Source organism: Aulonocara stuartgranti, assembly GCF_965226115.1.
Source record: "Aulonocara stuartgranti genome assembly, chromosome: 7".
NCBI classification, from domain to species: domain Eukaryota; kingdom Metazoa; phylum Chordata; class Actinopteri; order Cichliformes; family Cichlidae; genus Aulonocara; species Aulonocara stuartgranti.
The window spans coordinates 5,373,671-5,394,641 of NC_138945.1; the positions used below are offsets into that span (position 1 = coordinate 5,373,671).

General features: G+C 42.2%; 1 protein-coding gene across 1 annotated transcript in view; it reads left to right on the top strand.

Moving 5' to 3' along the window:
• Nucleotides 1–20,971, top strand: part of sntb2 (syntrophin, beta 2) — a 66,105-nt gene that overhangs the window by 40,150 nt on the left and 4,984 nt on the right. Inside the window, exons 3-6 of the mRNA XM_082538123.1 lie at nucleotides 11,345–11,555; nucleotides 16,294–16,436; nucleotides 17,733–17,929; nucleotides 20,131–20,321. Coding sequence (XP_082394249.1) covers nucleotides 11,345–11,555; nucleotides 16,294–16,436; nucleotides 17,733–17,929; nucleotides 20,131–20,321 — 742 coding nt within the window. The remainder of the gene's footprint in view (nucleotides 1–11,344; nucleotides 11,556–16,293; nucleotides 16,437–17,732; nucleotides 17,930–20,130; nucleotides 20,322–20,971) is intronic.

A 20,971-nucleotide genomic window follows, 5' to 3' on the forward strand; every position in this document is an offset into this window, starting at 1 on the left:
CTCGCACCCCCGGCACGTCGAGCCACTGCCAACACCTCAAACCGGCACGTCCGATGTGATGTCACATTGATGGATTTCATGCTTTTAATCACCAGCTAACATTTCATCTTATTCAACCAGGATTATAGTCATGCCACTAGGTGGCGCTCTAACCATTATTGACAAATAGCATAACAAACATTTCCAAGCTCGAGTCTCATCACACCTGCGACCTTTGGGAGAGATTGGACATTGTGTTTTTTAGTGACAGCAGATTACTGCTTTTTGCGAGTGATTGAAACTCTACGTGCCGCCATGACCACCCCGTTTCCCTGAACGGAAAAAGCTTCGCAATTTAACATCACAAAGGTCTTTAGATTCTACACACTGAAGAATGCTTCAATATGATGAAATCCCTTGGAGGAGTTCGTCAAAGTATGAGGCCTGAAAAGGGGGGAAAATGTCATCAAAATTACACATTAATTTTAAAATGGCTGACTTCCTGTTGGATTTGGGATATTGCTCCAAGAGACTTTTTTGTACATCTTGATATCTTACACAAGCTTACCAAGTGTCAGACTCATAGATGAAACACAGAGCAGGGGCTGATGTTTTGAAATATTGTAGGGGGCGCTGTGGAGCCATTTTGCGCTATTCAAGGAAAATGGTTACATAACAACAATGCCTTCATCCATTTGGAGGTGTGTGCCAAATTTAAAGCCTCTATAAACTTTCCAAGTCCCTCAAAAGCCACTTCATCTTTCATGATGAACCGCGTTGCCACCAGGGTGCGCCGTTCAGTTTAAAGTCACAATTTTTGCACTGAAGCATCACGAGGGACTGATGGTGATATTCACTGCTTTTGAGGTGGCCACGATCAACCTGTGAAAATCAGTACAACAAAGTTAAAGCCATGACATTTCCTGTTGCCACTAGGTGGCGCTGTCCGTATTTCGGACAATGGGCACATCAATCTGTTCAGGGCGGGTCTGACATCATGCCTGTAAAGTCTGGTACTGATCAGACTGGATTTCATTGAGTTATACTAATTTGTTTCTTCATGGCGTGACATCAAAGTTCGCCATGCTGCTGGGGTCACACCCTTTCGTGAAAAGTCACAGTTTTCACTGTAACCCAAGACCAACTCCTTAAGGCTTTCCTGGAGAAATTTGAGGCTGCAGATGTCACCCATCACAATACTGTACCCCAAAGTGTAAAACATGACATTTCCTGTTCCCACTAGGTGGCGCTGTACCTGGTGTCAAATATGGCAGTTGAAATATGTTCAGGGGTGGAGCCTTATCATATGTGTTCACTTTGGTCAAGGTCAGAAAATGTATGACAAAATGAGAGGCAATAAGATTTTCATGGCGAGTCATCGAAATTCGCCATGGCGCCACGGCCTCATAGTATTGTGAAAACTCAAAAGCTCCGCAATTTAACATGGCACAAGGGTGTAGTTGACACTGACCAAATATGAAGGTTATGAAATCAAACCCCAAGGAGGAGTTCGCAAAAGTTCGAGGCATGGAAATGGCAAAATTAGAGCCAAAATGTCACCTTCTCTTCCAAATGGCGGACTTCCTGTTGGGTTTGCGTCAATGGGCCCACAGACTTTTTTGTTCGTCTTGGCATGATACACATGTGTGCCAAATTTCATACATGTAGCTCAAACGATGTGGTCGTAGGGCTGCATTTAACAAGGCATAGGTGGCGCTGTAGAGCCATTTCCCAGTGCTCATATGTAAAACCATTAAAATACAAAATTTTTCACCAGACCTGGCATGTGTGCAAAATTTCATGAGTTTTTGAGCATGTTTAGGCCCTCAAAAAGGCCCTTGTTTCGCCTGAATAATAATAATAATAATAATAATAATTAAAGCTGCAAGCAGCGTTATGAGGGCCCTCGCACCCCCGGCGCGTCGAGTCACGCCCAACACCTAAAACCAGCACCTCCGATCTGATGTCACATTGATGGAATTCATGCATTTAACCACCAGCTAACATTTCAACTCATTCATTCGTGATTAGTTAGTTCTTCCACTAGGTGGCGCTCTAACCATTATGTACAAATGGCATAACAAACACTTCCGAGCTCGAGTCTCATCACACCTGAGACGTTTGGGAGAGATTGGACATTGTGTTTTTGAGTGACAGCAGATTACTGCTTTTTGGCGAGTGATTCAAACTCTAAGTGCCACCATAACCACCCCGTTTCACTGAACGTAAAAAGCTTCGCAATTTAACATCACAAAGGTCTTTAGATTCCACACACAGGAGATCGCATCAATCTGATGAAATCCCTTTGAGGAGTTCGTCAAAGAACGGTGCCTGGAAAGAGGGGAAAATGTTGCCAAAATTGCACATTAATTTTAAAATGGCTGACTTCCTGTTGGATTTGGGATATTGCTCCAAGAGACTTTTTTGTACATCTTGATATCTCCTATAAGCTTACCAGGTTTCAGAATCATACATAGAACACAGAGCAGGGGCTGTGGTTTTGAAATTTTGTAGGGGGCGCTGTGGAGCAATTTCGCGCTATTCAATGAAAATGATCACATGCCAACAAAGCCTTAATCCATTTGGAGGTGTGTGCCAAATTTCAAGCCTCTATAAACTTGCCAAGACCCTCAAAAGCCACTTCATCTTTCATGTTGAACAGCGTTGCCACCAGGGTGCGCCGTTCAGTTTAAACTCACAATTTTTGCACTGAGGCATCACGAGGGACTGATGGTGATATTCACCGCTTTTGAGGTGGCCAAGATGAACCTGTGAAAATCAGTACAACAAAATTAAAGCCATGACATTTCCTGTTGCCACTAGGTGGCGCTGTCCTTTTTTCCGACAATGGGCACATCAATCTGTTCAGGGCGGGTCTGATATCATGCCTGTAAAGTTTGGTACTGATCAGACTGGATTTCATTGAGTTATACTAATTTGTTTCTTCATGGCGTGACATCAAAGTTCGCCATGCTGCTGGGGTCACACCCTTTTGCAAAAACTCACAGTTTTCACTGTAACCCAAGACCAACTCCTTAAGGCTTTCCTGGAGAAATTTGAGGCTGCAGATGTCACCCATCACTATACTGTACCCCAAAGTGTAAAACATGACATTTCCTGTTCCCGCTAGGTGGCGCTGTCCTTGAGGTCAAATATGGCAGTTGAAATATGTTCAGGGGTGGAGCCTTATCATATGTCTTGACTTTGGTCAAGGTCAGAAAATGTATGACAAAATGAGAGGCAATAAGATTTTCATGGCGAGTCATCGAAATTCGCCATGGCGCCACGGCCTCATAGTATTGTGAAAACTCAAAAGCTCCGCAATTTAACATGGCACAAGGGTGTAGTTGACACTGTCCAAATTTGAAGGTTATGAAATGAAACCCCAAGGAGGAGTTCGCAAAAGTTCGAGGCATGGAAATGGCAAAATTAGAGCCAAAATGTCACCTTCTCTTCCAAATGGCGGACTTCCTGTTGGGTTTGCGTCAATGGGCCCACAGACTTTTTTGTTCGTCTTGGCATGATACACATGTGTGCCAAATTTCATACATGTAGCTCAAACGATGTGGTCGTAGGGCTGCATTTAACAAGGCATAGGTGGCGCTCTAGAGCCATTTCCCAGTGCTCATATGTAAAACCATTAAAATACAAAATTTTTCACCAGACCTGGCATGTGTGCAAAATTTCATGAGTTTTTGAGCATGTTTAGGCCCTCAAAAAGGCCCTTGTTTCGCCTGAATAATAATAATAATAATAATTAAAGCTGCAAGCAGCGTTATGAGGGCCCTCGCACCCCCGGCGCGTCGAGCCACGCCCAACACCTACAACCAGCACGTCCGATCTGATGTCACATTGATGGAATTCATGCATTTAACCACCAGCTAACATTTCAACTCATTCATTCATGATTAGTTAGTCGTTCCACTAGGTGGCGCTCTAACCATTATGTACAAATGGCATAACAAACACTTCCGAGCTCGAGTCTCATCACACCTTAGACGTTTGGGAGAGATTGGACATTGTGTTTTTGAGTGACAGCAGATTACTGCTTTTTGGCGAGTGATTCAAACTCTAAGTGCCACCATAACCACCCCGTTTCACTGAACGTAAAAAGCTTCGCAATTTAACATCACAAAGGTCTTTAGATTCCACACACTGGAGATTGGTTCAATATGATGAAATCCCTTGGAGGAGTTCGTCAAAGAACGGTGCCTGGAAAGAGGGGAAAATGTTGCCAAAATTACACATTAATTTTAAAATGGCTGACTTCCTGTTGGATTTGGGATATTGCACCAAGAGACTTTTTTGTACATCTTGATATCTCCTATAAGCTTACCAGGTTTCAGAATCATACATAGAACACAGAGCAGGGGCTGTGGTTTTGAAATTTTGTAGGGGGCGCTGTGGAGCCACTTCGCGCTATTCAATGAAAACGATCACATGCCAACAAAGCGTTCATCCATTTGGAGGTGTGTGCCAAATTTCAAGCCTCTATAAACTTGCCAAGACCCTCAAAAGCCACTTCATCTTTCATGTTGAACAGCGTTGCCACCAGGGTGCGCCGTTCAGTTTAAAGTCACAATTTTTGCACTGAAGCATCACGAGGGACTGATGGTGATATTCACCGCTTTTGAGGTGGCCAAGATGAACCTGTGAAAATCAGTACAACAAAATGAAAGCCATGACATTTCCTGTTGCCACTAGGTGGCGCTGTCCGTATTTCCGACAATGGGAACATCAATCTGTTCAGGGCGGGTCTGACATCATGCCTGTAAAGTCTGGTACTGATCAGACTGGATTTCATTGAGTTATACTAATTTGTTTCTTCATGGCGTGACATCAAAGTTCGCCATGCTGCTGGGGTCACACCCTTTCACGAAAAGTCACAGTTTTCACTGTAACCCAAGACCAACTCCTTAAGGCTTTCCTGGAGAAATTTGAGGCTGCAGATGTCACCCATCACTATACTGTACCCCAAAGTGTAAAACATGACATTTCCTGTTCCCACTAGGTGGCGCTGTCCTTGATGTCAAATATGGCAGTTGAAATATGTTCAGGGGTGGAGCCTTATCATATGTGTGCTCTTTGGTCCATATCGGAACATGTATGACAGAATGAGAGGCAATAAGATTTTCATGGCGAGTCATCGAAATTCGCCATGGCGCCACGGCCTCATACTATTGTGAAAACTCAAAAGCTCCGCAATTTAACATGGCACAAGGGTGTAGTTGACACTGTCCAAATTTGAAGTTTATAGGACAAAATCCCAAGGAGGAGTTCGTTAAAGTTCGAGGCATGGAAACGGTAAAATCAGAGCCAAAATGTCACCTTCAATCCAAAATGGCGGACTTCCTGTTGGGTTTAGGACATTGCCATAATAGACTTTTTTGTTCGACTCTGAACGTTATATAGGTGTACCGACTTTCAAACGTGTAGGTCATACCCATACCGGGGGCTCGCGTTTTTCATTTTTCTAGGTGGCGCTACTGAGCTAATTTTCCCTGGCCATGTCTGGGAACATTAAAATACGTAAATTTTCACCAGACCTGACGCGTGTGCAAAATTTCATGAGTTTTCGAGCATGTTTAGGCCCTCAAACGGCCAATTCATTTGCCGAAATAATAATAATAATAATAATAATAATAATAATAATAATAATAATAAACAGAGCAATTACAATAGGGCCTTCGCACTGTCAGTGCTCGGGCCCTAATTAAAGCTGCAAGCAGCGTTATGAGGGCCCTCGCACCCCATCGCGTCGAGCCACGCCCAACACCTACAACCAGCACCTCCGATCTGATGTCACATTGATGGAATTCATGCATTTAACCACCAGCTAACATTTCATCTCATTCAATCATCATTATAGTCGTCCCACTAGGTGGCGCTCTAACCATTACTGACAAATGGCATAACAAACACTTCCAAGCTCGAGTCTCATCACACCTGAGACGTTTGGGAGAGATTGGACATTGTGTTTTTGAGTGACAGCAGATTACTGCTTTTTGGCGAGTGATTCAAACTCTAAGTGCCGCCATAACCACCCCGTTTCCCTGGACGTAAAAAGCTTCGCAATTTAACATCACAAAGGTCTTTAGATTCCACACACTGGAGAATGGTTCAATATGATGAAATCCCTTGGAGGAGTTCGTCAAAGTATGAAGCCTGAAAAGAGGAGAAAATGTCGCCAAAATTGCACATTAATTTTAAAATGGCTGACTTCCTGTTGGATTTGGGATATTGCTCCAAGAGACTTTTTTGTACATCTTGATATCTCCTATAAGCCTACCAGGTTTCAGATTCATACATAAAACACAGAGCTGGGGCTGTGGTTTTGAAATTTTGTAGGGGGCGCTGTGGAGCCATTTTGGGATATTCAATGAAAATGATCACATAACAACAAAGCCTTCGTCACATTGGAGGTGTGCGCCAAATTTCAAGCCTCTATAAACTTGCCAAGACCCTCAAAAGCCACTTCATCTTTCATGGTGAACAGCGTTGCCACCAGGGTGCGCCGTTCAGTTTAAAGTCACAATTTTTGCACTGAAGCATCACGAGGGACTGATGGTGATATTCACCGCTTTTGAGGTGGCCACGATGAACCTGTGAAAATCAGTACAACAAAATTAAAGCCATGACATTTCCTGTTGCCACTAGGTGGCGCTGTCCGTATTTCCGACAATGGGCACATCAATCTGTTCAGGGCGGGTCTGACATCATGCCTGTAAAGTCTGGTACTGATCAGACTGGATTTCATTGAGTTATACTAATTTGTTTCTTCATGGCGTGACATCAAAGTTCGCCATGCTGCTGGGGTCACACCCTTTCGCGAAAACTCACAGTTTTCACTGTAACCCAAGACCAACTCCTTAAGGCTTTCCTGGAGAAATTTGAGGCTGCAGATGTCACCCATCACTATACTGTACCCCAAAGTGTAAAACATGACATTTCCTGTTCCCACTAGGTGGCGCTGTCCTTCATGTCAAATATGGCAGTTGAAATATGTTCAGGGGTGGAGCCTTATCATATGTGTTCACTTTGGTCAAGGTCAGAAAATGTATGACAAAATGAGAGGCAATAAGATTTTCATGGCGAGTCATCGAAATTCGCCATGGCGCCACGGCCTCATAGTATTGTGAAAACTCAAAAGCTCCGCAATTTAACATGGCACAAGGGTGTAGTTGACACTGTCCAAATTTGAAGGTTAAGAAATGAAACCCCAAGGAGGAGTTCGCAAAAGTTCGAGGCATGGAAATGGCAAAATTAGAGCCAAAATGTCACATTCTCTTCCAAATGGCGGACTTCCTGTTGGGTTTGCGTCAATGGGCCCACAGACTTTTTTGTTCGTCTTGGCATGATACACATGTGTGCCAAATTTCATACATGTAGCTCAAACGATGTGGTCGTAGGGCTGCATTTAACAAGGCATAGGTGGCGCTGTAGAGCCATTTCCCAGTGCTCATATGTAAAACCATTAAAATACAAAATTTTTCACCAGACCTGGCATGTGTGCAAAATTTCATGAGTTTTTGAGCATGTTTAGGCCCTCAAAAAGGCCCTTGTTTGGGGTGAATAATAATAATAATAATAATAATTAAAGCTGCAAGCAGCGTTATGAGGGCCCTCGCACCCCCGGCGCGTCGAGCCACGCCCAACACCTAAAACCAGCACCTCCGATGTGATGTCACATTGATGGATTTCATGCTTTTAATCACCAGCTAACATTTCATCTTATTCAACCAGGATTATAGTCATGCCACTAGGTGGCGCTCTAACCATTATTGACAAATAGCATAACAAACATTTCCAAGCTCGAGTCTCATCACACCTGCGACCTTTGGGAGAGATTGGACATTGTGTTTTTTAGTGACAGCAGATTACTGCTTTTTGCGAGTGATTGAAACTCTACGTGCCGCCATGACCACCCCGTTTCCCTGAACGGAAAAAGCTTCGCAATTTAACATCACAAAGGTCTTTAGATTCTACACACTGAAGAATGCTTCAATATGATGAAATCCCTTGGAGGAGTTCGTCAAAGTATGAAGCCTGAAAAGAGGGGAAAATGTCATCAAAATTACACATTAATTTTAAAATGGCTGACTTCCTGTTGGATTTGGGATATTGCTCCAAGAGACTTTTTTGTACATCTTGATATCTTACACAAGCTTACCAAGTGTCAGACTCATAGATGAAACACAGAGCAGGGGCTGATGTTTTGAAATATTGTAGGGGGCGCTGTGGAGCCATTTTGCGCTATTCAAGTAAAATGGTTACATAACAACAATGCTTTCATCCATTTGGAGGTGTGTGCCAAATTTCAAGCCTCTATAAACTTTCCAAGCCCCTCAAAAGCCACTTCATCTTTCATGATGAACTGCGTTGCCACCAGGGTGCGCCGTTCAGTTTAAAGTCACAATTTTTGCACTGAAGCATCACGAGGGACTGATGGTGATATTCACCGCTTTTGAGGTGGCCACGATCAACCTGTGAAAATCAGTACAACAAAGTTAAAGCCATGACATGTCCTGTTGCCACTAGGTGGCGCTGTCCGTATTTCCGACAATGGGCATATCAATTTGTTCAGGGCGGGTCTGACATCATGCCTGTAAAGTCTGGTACTGATCAGACTGGATTTCATTGAGTTATACTAATTTGTTTCTTCATGGCGTGACATCAAAGTTCGCCATGCTGCTGGGGTCACACCCTTTCGTGAAAAGTCACAGTTTTCACTGTAACCCAAGACCAACTCCTTAAGGCTTTCCTGGAGAAATTTGAGGCTGCAGATGTCACCCATCACAATACTGTACCCCAAAGTGTAAAACATGACATTTCCTGTTCCCACTAGGTGGCGCTGTCCCTGGTGTCAAATATGGCAGTTGAAATATGTTCAGGGGTGGAGCCTTATCATATGTGTTCACTTTGGTCAAGGTCAGAAAATGTATGACAAAATGAGAGGCAATAAGATTTTCATGGCGAGTCATCGAAATTCGCCATGGCGCCACGGCCTCACCGTATTGTGAAAACTCAAAAGCTCCGCAATTTAACATGGCACAAGGGTGTAGTTGACACTGACCAAATATGAAGGTTATGAAATCAAACCCCAAGGAGGAGTTCGCAAAAGTTCGAGGCATGGAAATGGCAAAATTAGAGCCAAAATGTCACCTTCTCTTCCAAATGGCGGACTTCCTGTTGGGTTTGCGTCAATGGGCCCACTGACTTTTTTGTTCGTCTTGGCATGATACACATGTGTGCCAAATTTCATACATGTAGCTCAAACGATGTGGTCGTAGGGCTGCATTTAACAAGGCATAGGTGGCGCTCTAGAGCCATTTCCCAGTGCTCATATGTAAAACCATTAAAATACAAAATTTTTCACCAGACCTGGCATGTGTGCAAAATTTCATGAGTTTTTGAGCATGTTTAGGCCCTCAAAAAGGCCCTTGTTTCGCCTGAATAATAATAATAATAATAATAATAAGAAACGGAGCAGATACAATAGGGCCTTCGCACTGTCAGTGCTCGGGCCCTAATAATAATAATAAGAAACGGAGCAGATACAATAGGGCCTTCGCACTCTCAGTGCTCGGGCCCTAATAATAATAATAATAATAATAAGAAACGGAGCAGATACAATAGGGCCTTCGCACTCTCGGTGCTCGGGCCCTAATAATAATAATAATAATAATAATAATAATAATAATAATAAGAAACGGAGCAGATACAATAGGGCCTTCGCACTCTCGGTGCTCGGGCCCTAAATAATAATAATAATAAACAGAGCAATTACAATAGGGCCTTCGCACTGTCAGTGCTCGGGCCCTAATTATTACCAGAGTTTAATTCCATAAAATTAGCGAAATAAAAAGTGACAAATCAAGTAATGGACTCACCTAATTGTCCAAGAAAGAATGCAGAAGTACAAATGTTTCTCTGTGTTTATCGCGCAATAAATAGGAGAATGGTGGAAAATGTCCAAGTAAAGCAGCACCTGCAGAAAAGGCCTATTCCCTTTAAGCCGGTGGGTTATAGTTTAAAAATTGCACCTTAAAAAACATGCCCAGATTCAGCCGGTTACAGCTGCAAATCTGCAGGGCGAATGAAAAACGTCTGGCTGTTTGGATAACAGACACTTGGGAGAAATTTGAAACGCAATGAGCCTTCTTGGCCGCGTCACCAGGTCAGAGTGAGATCTGAAAACTGCCAAAGTAAAACCACACTGAGTCACTCACACTGATGTTATCGTAGCAGTTCTATAAAGCTCTACCACTACAGCTCCAAAGCGTAACACAACGAGTGCTGCGTCCATTTGATTAGTTTGATATTTCAGAAGGACAGACAGGTCTGAGGAAATGGCACACAAGAGAGGCACTGAGGTATATGCACCTGTTACCAAATACTAAAGGGTATTAGCAATGATACAGCAATGATAGCTGATTGATTACAAAAGGATTTTAGAGGTTAATGTAGTATCACCTTTCACTAAACGGAGTCACCAAAATAAGTTAATAAAGCATTAAAAAAAAAAAGTCAAATTCACAAGCGATATCTTCCAAAGAGGACTGTTATCTTCATCTGTCATTTATATTTGGTGGCAGCACAAACAGAACAGCGAGAACAAAGCAAAAACAGACATCCCCTTGATTAGGTATGAAAAGGAGGAACTGAGGCGGAGGTGCATTGCAAAGCAGCTTGCACATGTGCAGCTGTGCAGCAACGGTGGGCAGGCTATAAGAAAGTGCCCAACCAATGGGGGATGGCATTGAGATGCACTCATTCTCTGGGATTCCTGCTGATCTGTCACCTTCAGCCACATTATGATTCTGTTCAACGCTGTTTTTTAAGTTTGAACTATTCCTGCCACAAAGGTCTTAGCAGGCAAACATACAGGGGGAAGAATTATAATCTGAGTTTTAACAGTTAGTTTCCATAAAGATGATGCAAATCCTAATTGTTGCTCAGATAAACAGTGAGTCGCCCTTTTGCAAATCGAGTCTGCGGGAATCGATCGAAGCGTGTTTGTGAATATAACTGCTGAGTGGGTGGAATTTTATAGCGAGGAGTGAGCTGGATTTCTGAATCATCAGCTTGAAACACAAAACTAAGGAATGCCAGCTGCAGTTAAAAGCTCTAAACTGCAGCATGCAGCAGTTAAATGATTATTTACTGAGGAAATTAGATTTAACTTCATCATGAATAACCCACTAGAAGGTACTTGGTTTTAGTGGCTACCATCACTTCCTCCATTTCCAAACTGCACTATTCTTTTACGGCTCATTGTTAGGTAATTTTAAAGAAAGTGACCTTTAATCGTTATCATAATTATTGAAGTCTGATCTAGTTGATGATTCCCTTTTCTCTCATCCAGACTGTTAGAGCTCCATTCCCCAGACGGCCAGCACACGGTGGTGCTGCGATGTAAAGACGGCCCCACCGCCAACACCTGGTTCACTGCCATCCACACCAACATTGCCGCCCTGCTGCCACAGACCTTGGCTCACATCAGCGCCTACCTGGGGGCCTCGACCTCAGCCTCCACACACCCCCATCTCAAACACATCGGCTGGCTGGCTGAACAGGTATTTTTACCTGCGTGCTGTACTGTACATGAGTTACTACATAAAAAAAAGACCAAAAAGCCCCAAAACAACGACACACATGACCAGATGACTTTGAGCTGGAAGACAAGCGGAGAAAAAGTTTTCGTTGCCAGGTTTTGTTGTTTAATGGATGAACTGTTTGTTTTGAACCCTCTCTTGCTCTGTCTCTACTGAGGCTTTACTTTCACTTTCTATCACCCTCTCTTTTTGCCCGATGTGCAGCAGCATGGCTCTTTAACAGGGCAGAATTTCCATAGTTACCCCAACTGTTTCACCACCCACCTTTTAGGTACCTGTGAAAAGCTACCAAAGGCCACTGTGTTGGGGGAAAAAAAATACACTGTCACCCGAGCCTTAGTTTTCCTGGGATATTTTTGTATCCAGCAGCAAAATTGCATCAAAGCTTAAGGAGACCCAGTGTACACACAGATCCACCTCTACGCACTTTGTATTGTAAGTAAATGCACTTATAAAAAAAACAGAAGAACATACAATGAATGCGCAAAACACAGACTGCATGAGAGGGTAGACAATAGAGGCATGTAAGGAAGAAGAGGTGCTCATTGCATGATGGGAAGTCCCCCTGCAGTGGGAAACTATGCTAGCATAGCTGAAGGGGTCGTTCAGAGTGACAAGAACCAGTCCAAACTAGAAGATTTATCCAAAAAGAAATCATCCAGAGAGGGTGCCTGTCTCCTAAATCCAAATTGAGAGCTGGGTCCTCAGAAGAGGTACCTAATAGCTGAAGGCTCTGCCTCCTACTCTATGTTTAGAAACTCTAGAAATTCCAAATAAGCCTGCATCCTGAAAGCAAAGTGCTCCACAGGGGTAACTAGGGCTGCTCGATTATGGCAAAAATGATAATCACGATTATTTTCACTGAAATTGAGATCGCGATTATTTGACGATATTTATTTAACCCTTTAAGACCTACTATAGAACCAAGTCCGCCAGAGCTTATATTATTTTTTTTACATGTTGTAGTGCCATTTGTGGGAGCATTTCAAGTTGCTAAATAACTGTTATAGCCCATATTTTAATAATATGTATGCATTAAGTCCATAGTAACTACATTAATTGCAAAAAAGTGCAATAAACTACAAAAAAATTGAAAATCATTTTTGTTTTGTTTTTTTACATATATTTCTACTTGGAGAAATTTAAGAGGTTTATCCCTCAAAACTTTAAATACAAAAAAGTTGCAAAAAATAGTTTACAACAACAGGAAATTTATTTTGAGTGTCTCCATAGTTTTATTTTGGAGATACACCAATTTTTATATACACTGCAGGAAAAACAAAAAAAAAACAATCCTATGATGCAAATTTGCAAAGAAAACAGCAGGTGCATCAAAATAAACTATTTCCAGCAGTGCAATTCGAGTTCTAAGCATCCCAGAAACTATTCAGTAAAGCCAAACATGACCAGTAGAGGTTTTTAAGGTCTACAAGTAAAAAACTACATTTCCGCGAAAATGACGTCACTTCCGGTTTCGGCCAGGAAATGGCGGACATGCGACAGTTCGCGCTGACGTCTGTTTCACTGTGGGAAGTGTTATGAACAACTGATCGGAACGGCAAAGCGTGTTTCTGGAATATTATGTTTTTGTTCCTGCAAGCGCTTTTTATGCAATTTTTGCAAAGCTTTATGTGGAAGGAAACCGTGACCGAGGACAAGCTGATGGCATAAGATGTAAGTACAACTCCTCCGGTTTCATATGCAAAACAAATTATTGCGCTAGCTTACGCGGTTCAGATTCTACAGGGATTTAAAAATAGTTACACAAAACGGAGCGTGCTGCTCTGACCGGATTTAAAGGGTTAACAATGACTTTAAAAAATAATATAAAATAGTGTGCAACACCACTGAAGTTTTTTTTTTTTTACCTCTCTTTTCAACCAACAGCAGTCACTCTCCTCTCCAAATAATTTCTGCTTAGCTTTCCGAGCTTCCCTCGGGTCCTCTTAATCAGCGGTCTCCAACCTTTTTTGCGCCACGGACCGGTTTATGCCCGACAATATTTTCACGGACCGGCCTTTAAGGTGTCGCGGATAAATGAGGGAGGGGCTAATAATCGGCTCAGTCATTTTTAATGATCGTTGAAAGCCCAGATCGTAATCGTGATTAAAATTCGATTAATTGAGCAGCCCTAGGGGTAACATTATGCTGTGAAGTCTTTAAGAGCGTTCAGGACTTTTTATGCAAGGATCAAAAATGTAATTTAAATTCTGGAATTAACAGGAAGCCAATCTAACTGAAATATTTTTGTATTCATCATCAGTATGGTAGAAAGTGGAAATCCAGGGTATTATTAGTACTGATGAATAGAGTTGAAGCACAAGCTGCCCTCAAGAGGAAATTGCATCTGTGGTTTTCTTTGTTGCTCGTATGTCACTAAACAAACCTGACGCTCAGACGTGGAGGCTGGCACTTCTGTATGTGAAGCAGCCACAGGAAGAGCGTGTTTTCTTTAATTAGCCTCAGTCCTAACCTCTCCACGTGGCCTCTGAAAGCAGGGCTATACTTTTATCGCACACAGGAACAGTGACTTCACTTTGAAGTGTCTAGTTCTGTATATTTTGACCGGGCTGGAACAGGAAGCACAGATAGAAGTTTCCCTTGTTACGTTATATCCCGCAGAGCCCACCTCTGCACCGCAGACACACTCTGTGTTTTAGTGTTGCTGCTTTTCACTGAAAAAACTCCAGTCTCGCAGTAATGACTCGGATGAACACATTGCCCTATTTTTACCACGTAGCTAGAAGAAAAATCAGGTCAGGTTGTCACGATGACCTGATTAACTCCTCTGCTACACCTGTACTCTGTAAAAACTACATCATTACATTAGCAAACTGCACCACAGCATCCATATCCTGTCAGACTACACCCCCTGTTATACTCTACGGCAGCACGGTGATGTAATGGCTGTAGCACTGTTGCCTCACAGCAAGAGGTTCCTGATTTGAACCCTGACTGGTGTAATTGATCTAATTGGCCAGATTTTTATCTACAGAAGCATCATGAAACCTTTTCTCCCTTCATAATTAACATGATTAAAATTTATCAACCAAAGCCTGCTTTGTTTTATAATCTGTTCACCCATACCTGTGTAAACAGCAGGATTGGAGAAAAGTCAGTGGAAGTGAAAAACAAAAAATGTCGGCTCTACCATCTCTACTCATCATCATCATCATCAACTTTATTTATAAAGCACTTTAAAACAACCACAGCTGACGCAAAGTGCTGTACATTGGAACTGTAAAATAAAATTACATGAGATATAAATAAAAACCAAATAAAAGAAGAGTGAAATCATTAATTAAATAACTACTTCAATTAAAAGAGAAACTAAGTCTCACTGAGGTTAAAAGCCAAGGAATAAAAGTGGGTTTTAAGACGTGATTTAAAAGTGGACAGTGAAGGGGCCTCTCTAACGTGAATGGGCAAATTATTCCATAATTTTGGAGCCACAATAGAGAAGGCCCTGTCCCCTCTGAGCTTCCTCCTGGATCTCGGTACCTCCAGGAGCAGCTGGTCAGCTGACCTGAGAGACTGACAGGGTATGTGGGGATGAAGAAGCTCAGAGAGGTAAGGCGGGGCAAGACTGTGAAGGCATTTAAAAACAAACATAAGAATTTTAAAATTAACTCTAAAAGACACAGGCAGCCAGTGCAGAGAGGCTAGCACAGGGGTTATGTGCTCTCTTTTTCGAGTTCCTGTTGAACCAGCTGCAGACGTGAGAGCAACGACTGACTGACCCCCACATAAAGTGAGTTACAGTAGTCCAGGCGGGAAGAAATAAAAGCATGGATCACTGTTTCAAGGTGCTGCCTCGAAAGAAAAGATTTTACTCTTGCCAGTCGCCTTAAATGATAAAAACTGGACTTCACCACTGCTCTGATTTGGTTGTCCAATTTAAAATCACTGTCCAACTTAAAACCAAGGTCAGTAACAACAGGTTTAAAATAGACTTCCAGGGGTCCCAAATCTACAGAGGACGACTCAGAGGTACCACTGGGTCCAAACACCAACAGCTCTGTTTTCTTTTCATTAAAATTTAAAAAGTTTAGAGCCAACCAAGCTTTAATGTCATCTAGGCATGTCAAGAGAGGTTTTATGGAGATGCCATCCCTGTGCTTTAGTGGCAAATAAATTTGGCAGTCATCGGCATAACAATGAAATGAGATCCGATGCCTTCTAAGGATAGAACCCAGAGACAATGGATACAGTGAAAAGAGCAGTGGCCCTAAAATTGAGCCCTGTGGGACGCCGCATGACAGAGGAGCAGAAGACGATTCGTAACCGAGAAGGCTGACAGAGAAAGTTCTATCTGACAAATAAGACCTAAACCAATTAAGTGCAGTGCCACCAATACCCACTACATCATGTAATCGAGAAATTAGAATATTGTGGTCTACGGTGTCAAAGGCAGCAGTTAGGTCAAGCAAGACAAGAACAACATGGTTACCAGAATCACATGCCAGAAGGATGTCATTCAAAACCCTTAATAATGCAGATTCTGTGCTGTGAAGGGTTTTAAAACCTGACTGAAAAACCTCAAAGATTCCATTTTCATCTAGAAAATCTTTCAGTTGACTAAAAACAATTTTCTCTAAAACCTTGGAGACTAAAGGCAGCTTGGAAATAGGCCTATAGTTCGCTAAAACTGTGTGATCAAGGCCAGGTTTCTTAAGCAGTACTCAACGTTCTTCTTCAGGTCCAGCTAGAAGGTGGACGCCAGCAGTTTAGACCAGTGGTCATGGCGCTGACCGAGAAGGACATCCTGCTATTTGAATCGGTGCCGTGGAGCCGAGAGTCCTGGTCCATGCCTGTGCTCACACACCCGCTGCTCGCCACCAGGTAAACACACCAGCAGTTACATTCAGTCTTTATTCACATCTTTACTGACAGCTCTGCTTTCAGATTTTTAGTTTTGTGACATTTTTTTCTTTGTCATATTTTATCAGATGTTTCAGGTTTTTAAAAGTCTTAAATCCTTAAAAAGAGCTTTATGCCATTGACAGTAATAAGTATATATATGCTCTGTAATGTATTATATATAATAAATAAACCTTTGTTATCATACGATTTTGGTAAAATTGGTTTAAAAAAAATTGTTTTTGAAAAGAGTCTGGCTGCTGAACAGAAACATTTATGATATTTAACCTCCGAGGACCTGGCGTCCACATATGGGGACATCACATTTTGGGTTGTCTAGACCAAAGCACCAAATTTTGCTCTACAACGGCCTGATGTCCACTTACGAGGATGTTATACTGCCACTGTTCTATCGAAATTTAAAACGAATGTCCACACGTGTGGATTTTTTTTTTTTTTTTTTTAGAAACAAAAATCAGGTAAAAATCAGGTTTTTACCTTCATCAGGTCCTAATCAGCCCAAATAGCAAAGAGAAATTGAAAGTGCATGCCGTGAAAGACTTCGGGTCTTAGGAGGTTAAAGGTCCTTACATTCTGTTTGTTATTACATTTGTATTCGTAAAGTGGGTTTCATTTTCACTTTCATTGTGCAGATGTTTCTGCTTTTGCTAAAAATGAGAACTGTTGGCCTTTGAGCCTGAGCGTGAGTAAATATTCAACAGCAGATCAGCTGAGTGTCAAAAGAAACTTTCCTGGAACTGCTGACGAGCTGTAATTTTTGTGGTAAGTACCTGGAAATTTCTAGTTGCCGGCATCAAAGGAACTCCTCTCAACAGCAGCAACTAATCTTTTCCAAATCTCTACCGATGGGAGGGGGCAGTGACCCACAGAAACATCATAGATATGTTAACTGGAAGAACGGCAGGTTGGAAGAAAGCAGAATTATCTTTGATTGCAATTACAGCAGAATACATTGTGCCTTTTTTCTTTATAATCAGGAACTGCAACGTAATGACGTTAATGCTGCATTTAGTTGGGTTAAACGGACAAACACAGGCCTGACATGTTGGGAGACAAGCTGAAGATTTTTGCATGCTCTTGCAACATTACAGATATTGTGGTTTCCACATGTTGACCAGAAGAAGAAGTATATAGCACAGGGATGAGTTGGAGAATCATTAAATATGTAGTTTGGGTTATGGGGAAGTAAAATGAACCCTCCTCTGTCTTTCTTCCTTCAATAACGTTCTCTTTGCCTGTATCGTCATGTCTCCCCAGACTGGTTCACTCAGGCAGCGCCCGCAGTTCTCCCGCCCAGGGTTCAGACCTGGTGTTTGCCACTCGGACTGGAACGGGCCGGGGCATCGAGTCCCACATCTTCCGAGTGGAGACCCACTGGGATCTGTCATCATGGACGCGAGCCCTCGTGCAGGGGACGCACACGGCCGCTGAGATCATCAAAGAAGTCTCCATTGGTGAGTGGGTGTCATTTATAGTCTTTAGTTTGGAGATCATGAGCAAAGCTGAAAACACATCAAGCAAAACTCACAAGCTGTGGCCCACACCAACTGTGAGCATAACAGTTTTAGGGTCTGAATGATTGCCTGTTTTGTTTTTCTTAACATCCACTTGCTATTTTAAATAATTAGCTCACAGTTTCAGGTGCAGCTGAATTAAGTGCTTCATGGAAACCTAAATGTGTCGTCATAACTGGCATTAAGATAAGTGTGAACCTGCAGCCACCATCTTAGCATGTAGCAGAAAGAGACGACCACACGATAAAGTACTGACAGGGGTATCTGAGGTCAGGTGTGCTAGCAGTATCTGCAGCTTTAAATGCTAACTCTGCTAGCAGCAATGGCTGATGAATAACAGGTGACGCACTGCTGTAACAGGTGGCAATATAATACAATCACAATAGTCTCTTGAAAATACTCTATTGATAATATAAAATTAGTTTGGCTTTCTGATTCATTTACCGCACGGTCAGCCTAAATGGTTATAAAAAAAAATCATAGGCCACTTTGTTAGGTACAAGTGTACATCACAGCTTTTTGACATGTGGATATGGCCAAGACCTGCTGAAGCTCAAACTGAGCATCAGACTGGAGAAGAGGGAGAGAAACTGCTGATCAACTGGATCGTGACCTCTACATGTCATGCTGTCGTGACACAGTCATGTCATATGGACCAAAACCTCTGCGTTCTTAACCTCCTAAAACCCGAACTCTTTCATGGCATGCATTTTTAATTTCTCTTTGCTATTTTGATTTATTCTTTAGTATTTGGTGTCTGAACACAGCAGCATTTTTCCTGAGTACAAAAACAAAATGAGAAACAACAATTGTGCCCCTTTGAGCACTGTGGCTCATTTGAAAGAGCAAAACTTAGTAGTGTGGTCCAGACCAGCAGTCGCCAACATTTTTTGTGCTACGGAGCGGTTTATGTCTGACAATATTTTCACGGACCGTCTCGCGGATAAATACAACAAAATAAAACCAGTACCAAAAAAAGAACATTTAATTACAACACACGTGAAAAGACCCAGGTGACCCAAGTCACCTGGGTCTTTTCTGACAGTGTATCTTATTCCAAGTTTACAATAGGTTGATGGTTTTGTGCCCACAGGAGGCACTTTATTATTCTGTACAAACACAGTGGATTACGTCACTGTGGCATGTGTACGTGTTTCGATGTGTGTGCTCTGTGTTGGTACACACATGTTAGCAGAAGCGTGTTGTAAGCAGACCTTGAACCAGAGGATGTGGGTTCACCTTTACCTCCTTCCAAGTAAATGTTAAGTGGAAATCAAGAAATATTAGTCAGTGAACTAAACAGTCTATGCCACTTGAAGAAGAGCAATAGAATAAAGAGATAAAATATTTCCTGTCTATAGGCCTGTGTACTTTGGACTGTGACAGGAAGCTTCTGACAGCAGCTGACTCACAACAGTGTGCCATCGCTCAGAAAGAGCAGCTCTGTGTAGGAAAGGCAGAAATGGGAGGCAGCAAAGGGGAATGTTTCCACTCTGTGCAGAACAATAGTTGGCTGCCGGAACAGCACTGGAAAGCCTCAGCCTTTTTTTTTTCCTATTCTCCTTCCCTGTCCCGCTGCTACACAAACACACAGTTGTGCAGAAACATTTGGGCTATTCAGGTTACAGTAATGCGCATGGAAATGCTTTCAGATCAGATGACCTCACGGTCACGTTGCGGCAGGCTGCCTGGATTTTTATATAAAACACAAACTTGTCTTTGGACTGCAACTGTTAATCAGCACTGTTATTGTAAGAGTGGATTTGTTACAATAATAAATCTGAATTCATACTCAGTTTGATACAAAAGCTTGATGTTCATTTATGTGTAAACAAATCAGTTTCAGTTGTTTATCACTCTTTGTGTTTTCCTTAAATATTTTACTGCATTAAACTTTTTGATTTGTTGTGTTTTGAAAAGTTTAATGAAAAAAATTCATTTGAACATAGAACTGTTTAGTTTTAGAAAACTTCACATAATTGAGAAACTGGGAAAGTAATAATAGAATGAAAAACATTTTAGTTTCAGCCCAACGTTTTCCAGAACCAGCCTCTGCACATCGGCACTGTTACATTTCTCCCTGTGACTCACCTGTGCACTAGTTTTTCTTGAGCGCTTTCCCCTGTCGCCCTCTCCGCTAGGTTGCACATTGAACAGACAGGAAGTTAGGCTGACTCTACACTATGAAAAAGGCTTCACTGTGACGAGGGAGCCAGCCGACCCGAGCGGGGGGGCTGTGCTGTACAGATACCCCTACGAGAAGCTTAAAATGTCTGCCGACGATGGAATACGCAACCTGTACCTTGACTTCGGAGGTCCAGAGGGAGAAATGGTAAATTGTAGTAAAGCAACTTGTCAGTTTATGAATGTATTGTGAGTGGAAAATCTTTTTAAACCTAAGAATGTCAAAAATATTCCTAAATCTCAGTTTTATTAAAACTTTTGCGTCATGCTGAAATATTTATGTACCAAATATACCATGTGTGTATATAAGAGATGGTCGTAGCTGCCATGTCGTCTCCGGTTAGTTTCTGAAGTCTGTTCTAAATCCACAACATTTCTGCTGTTTTGATTGTGACAAGCACTGTTTCCTCTAAGCTGAGCGCGCTGAGTGCTGACACAGTCTCCCCACACAGATAATCTGCGCTGTGCACAAAAAAAAAAGTCCAGCCTGAATTGGAATTAAAGTAAGACTGTGTCAGCAGTGCACGATTGCTCACGCGCTCAGCTTAGAGGGAACAGTGGTGACAAGGCGGGCGGGTCCAACCAATGACTTGTCTATCACAAGTGGTTAGCCAACTTTTGACCAATATTTAAATAACTGAATTTAATAGTTTAAAAAAATGACCCAAAGCACGTGACTGAGTCCATAAAGTCCTCAGCAAGATTGCTGTTTTCCGTAGACTTCAGTAGGATTGAAAGTGTGTTTGCAGCCCCTGCTATCGCCATCTGGTGGCTTTCAGGTAGAATGCAGGTTTAGGA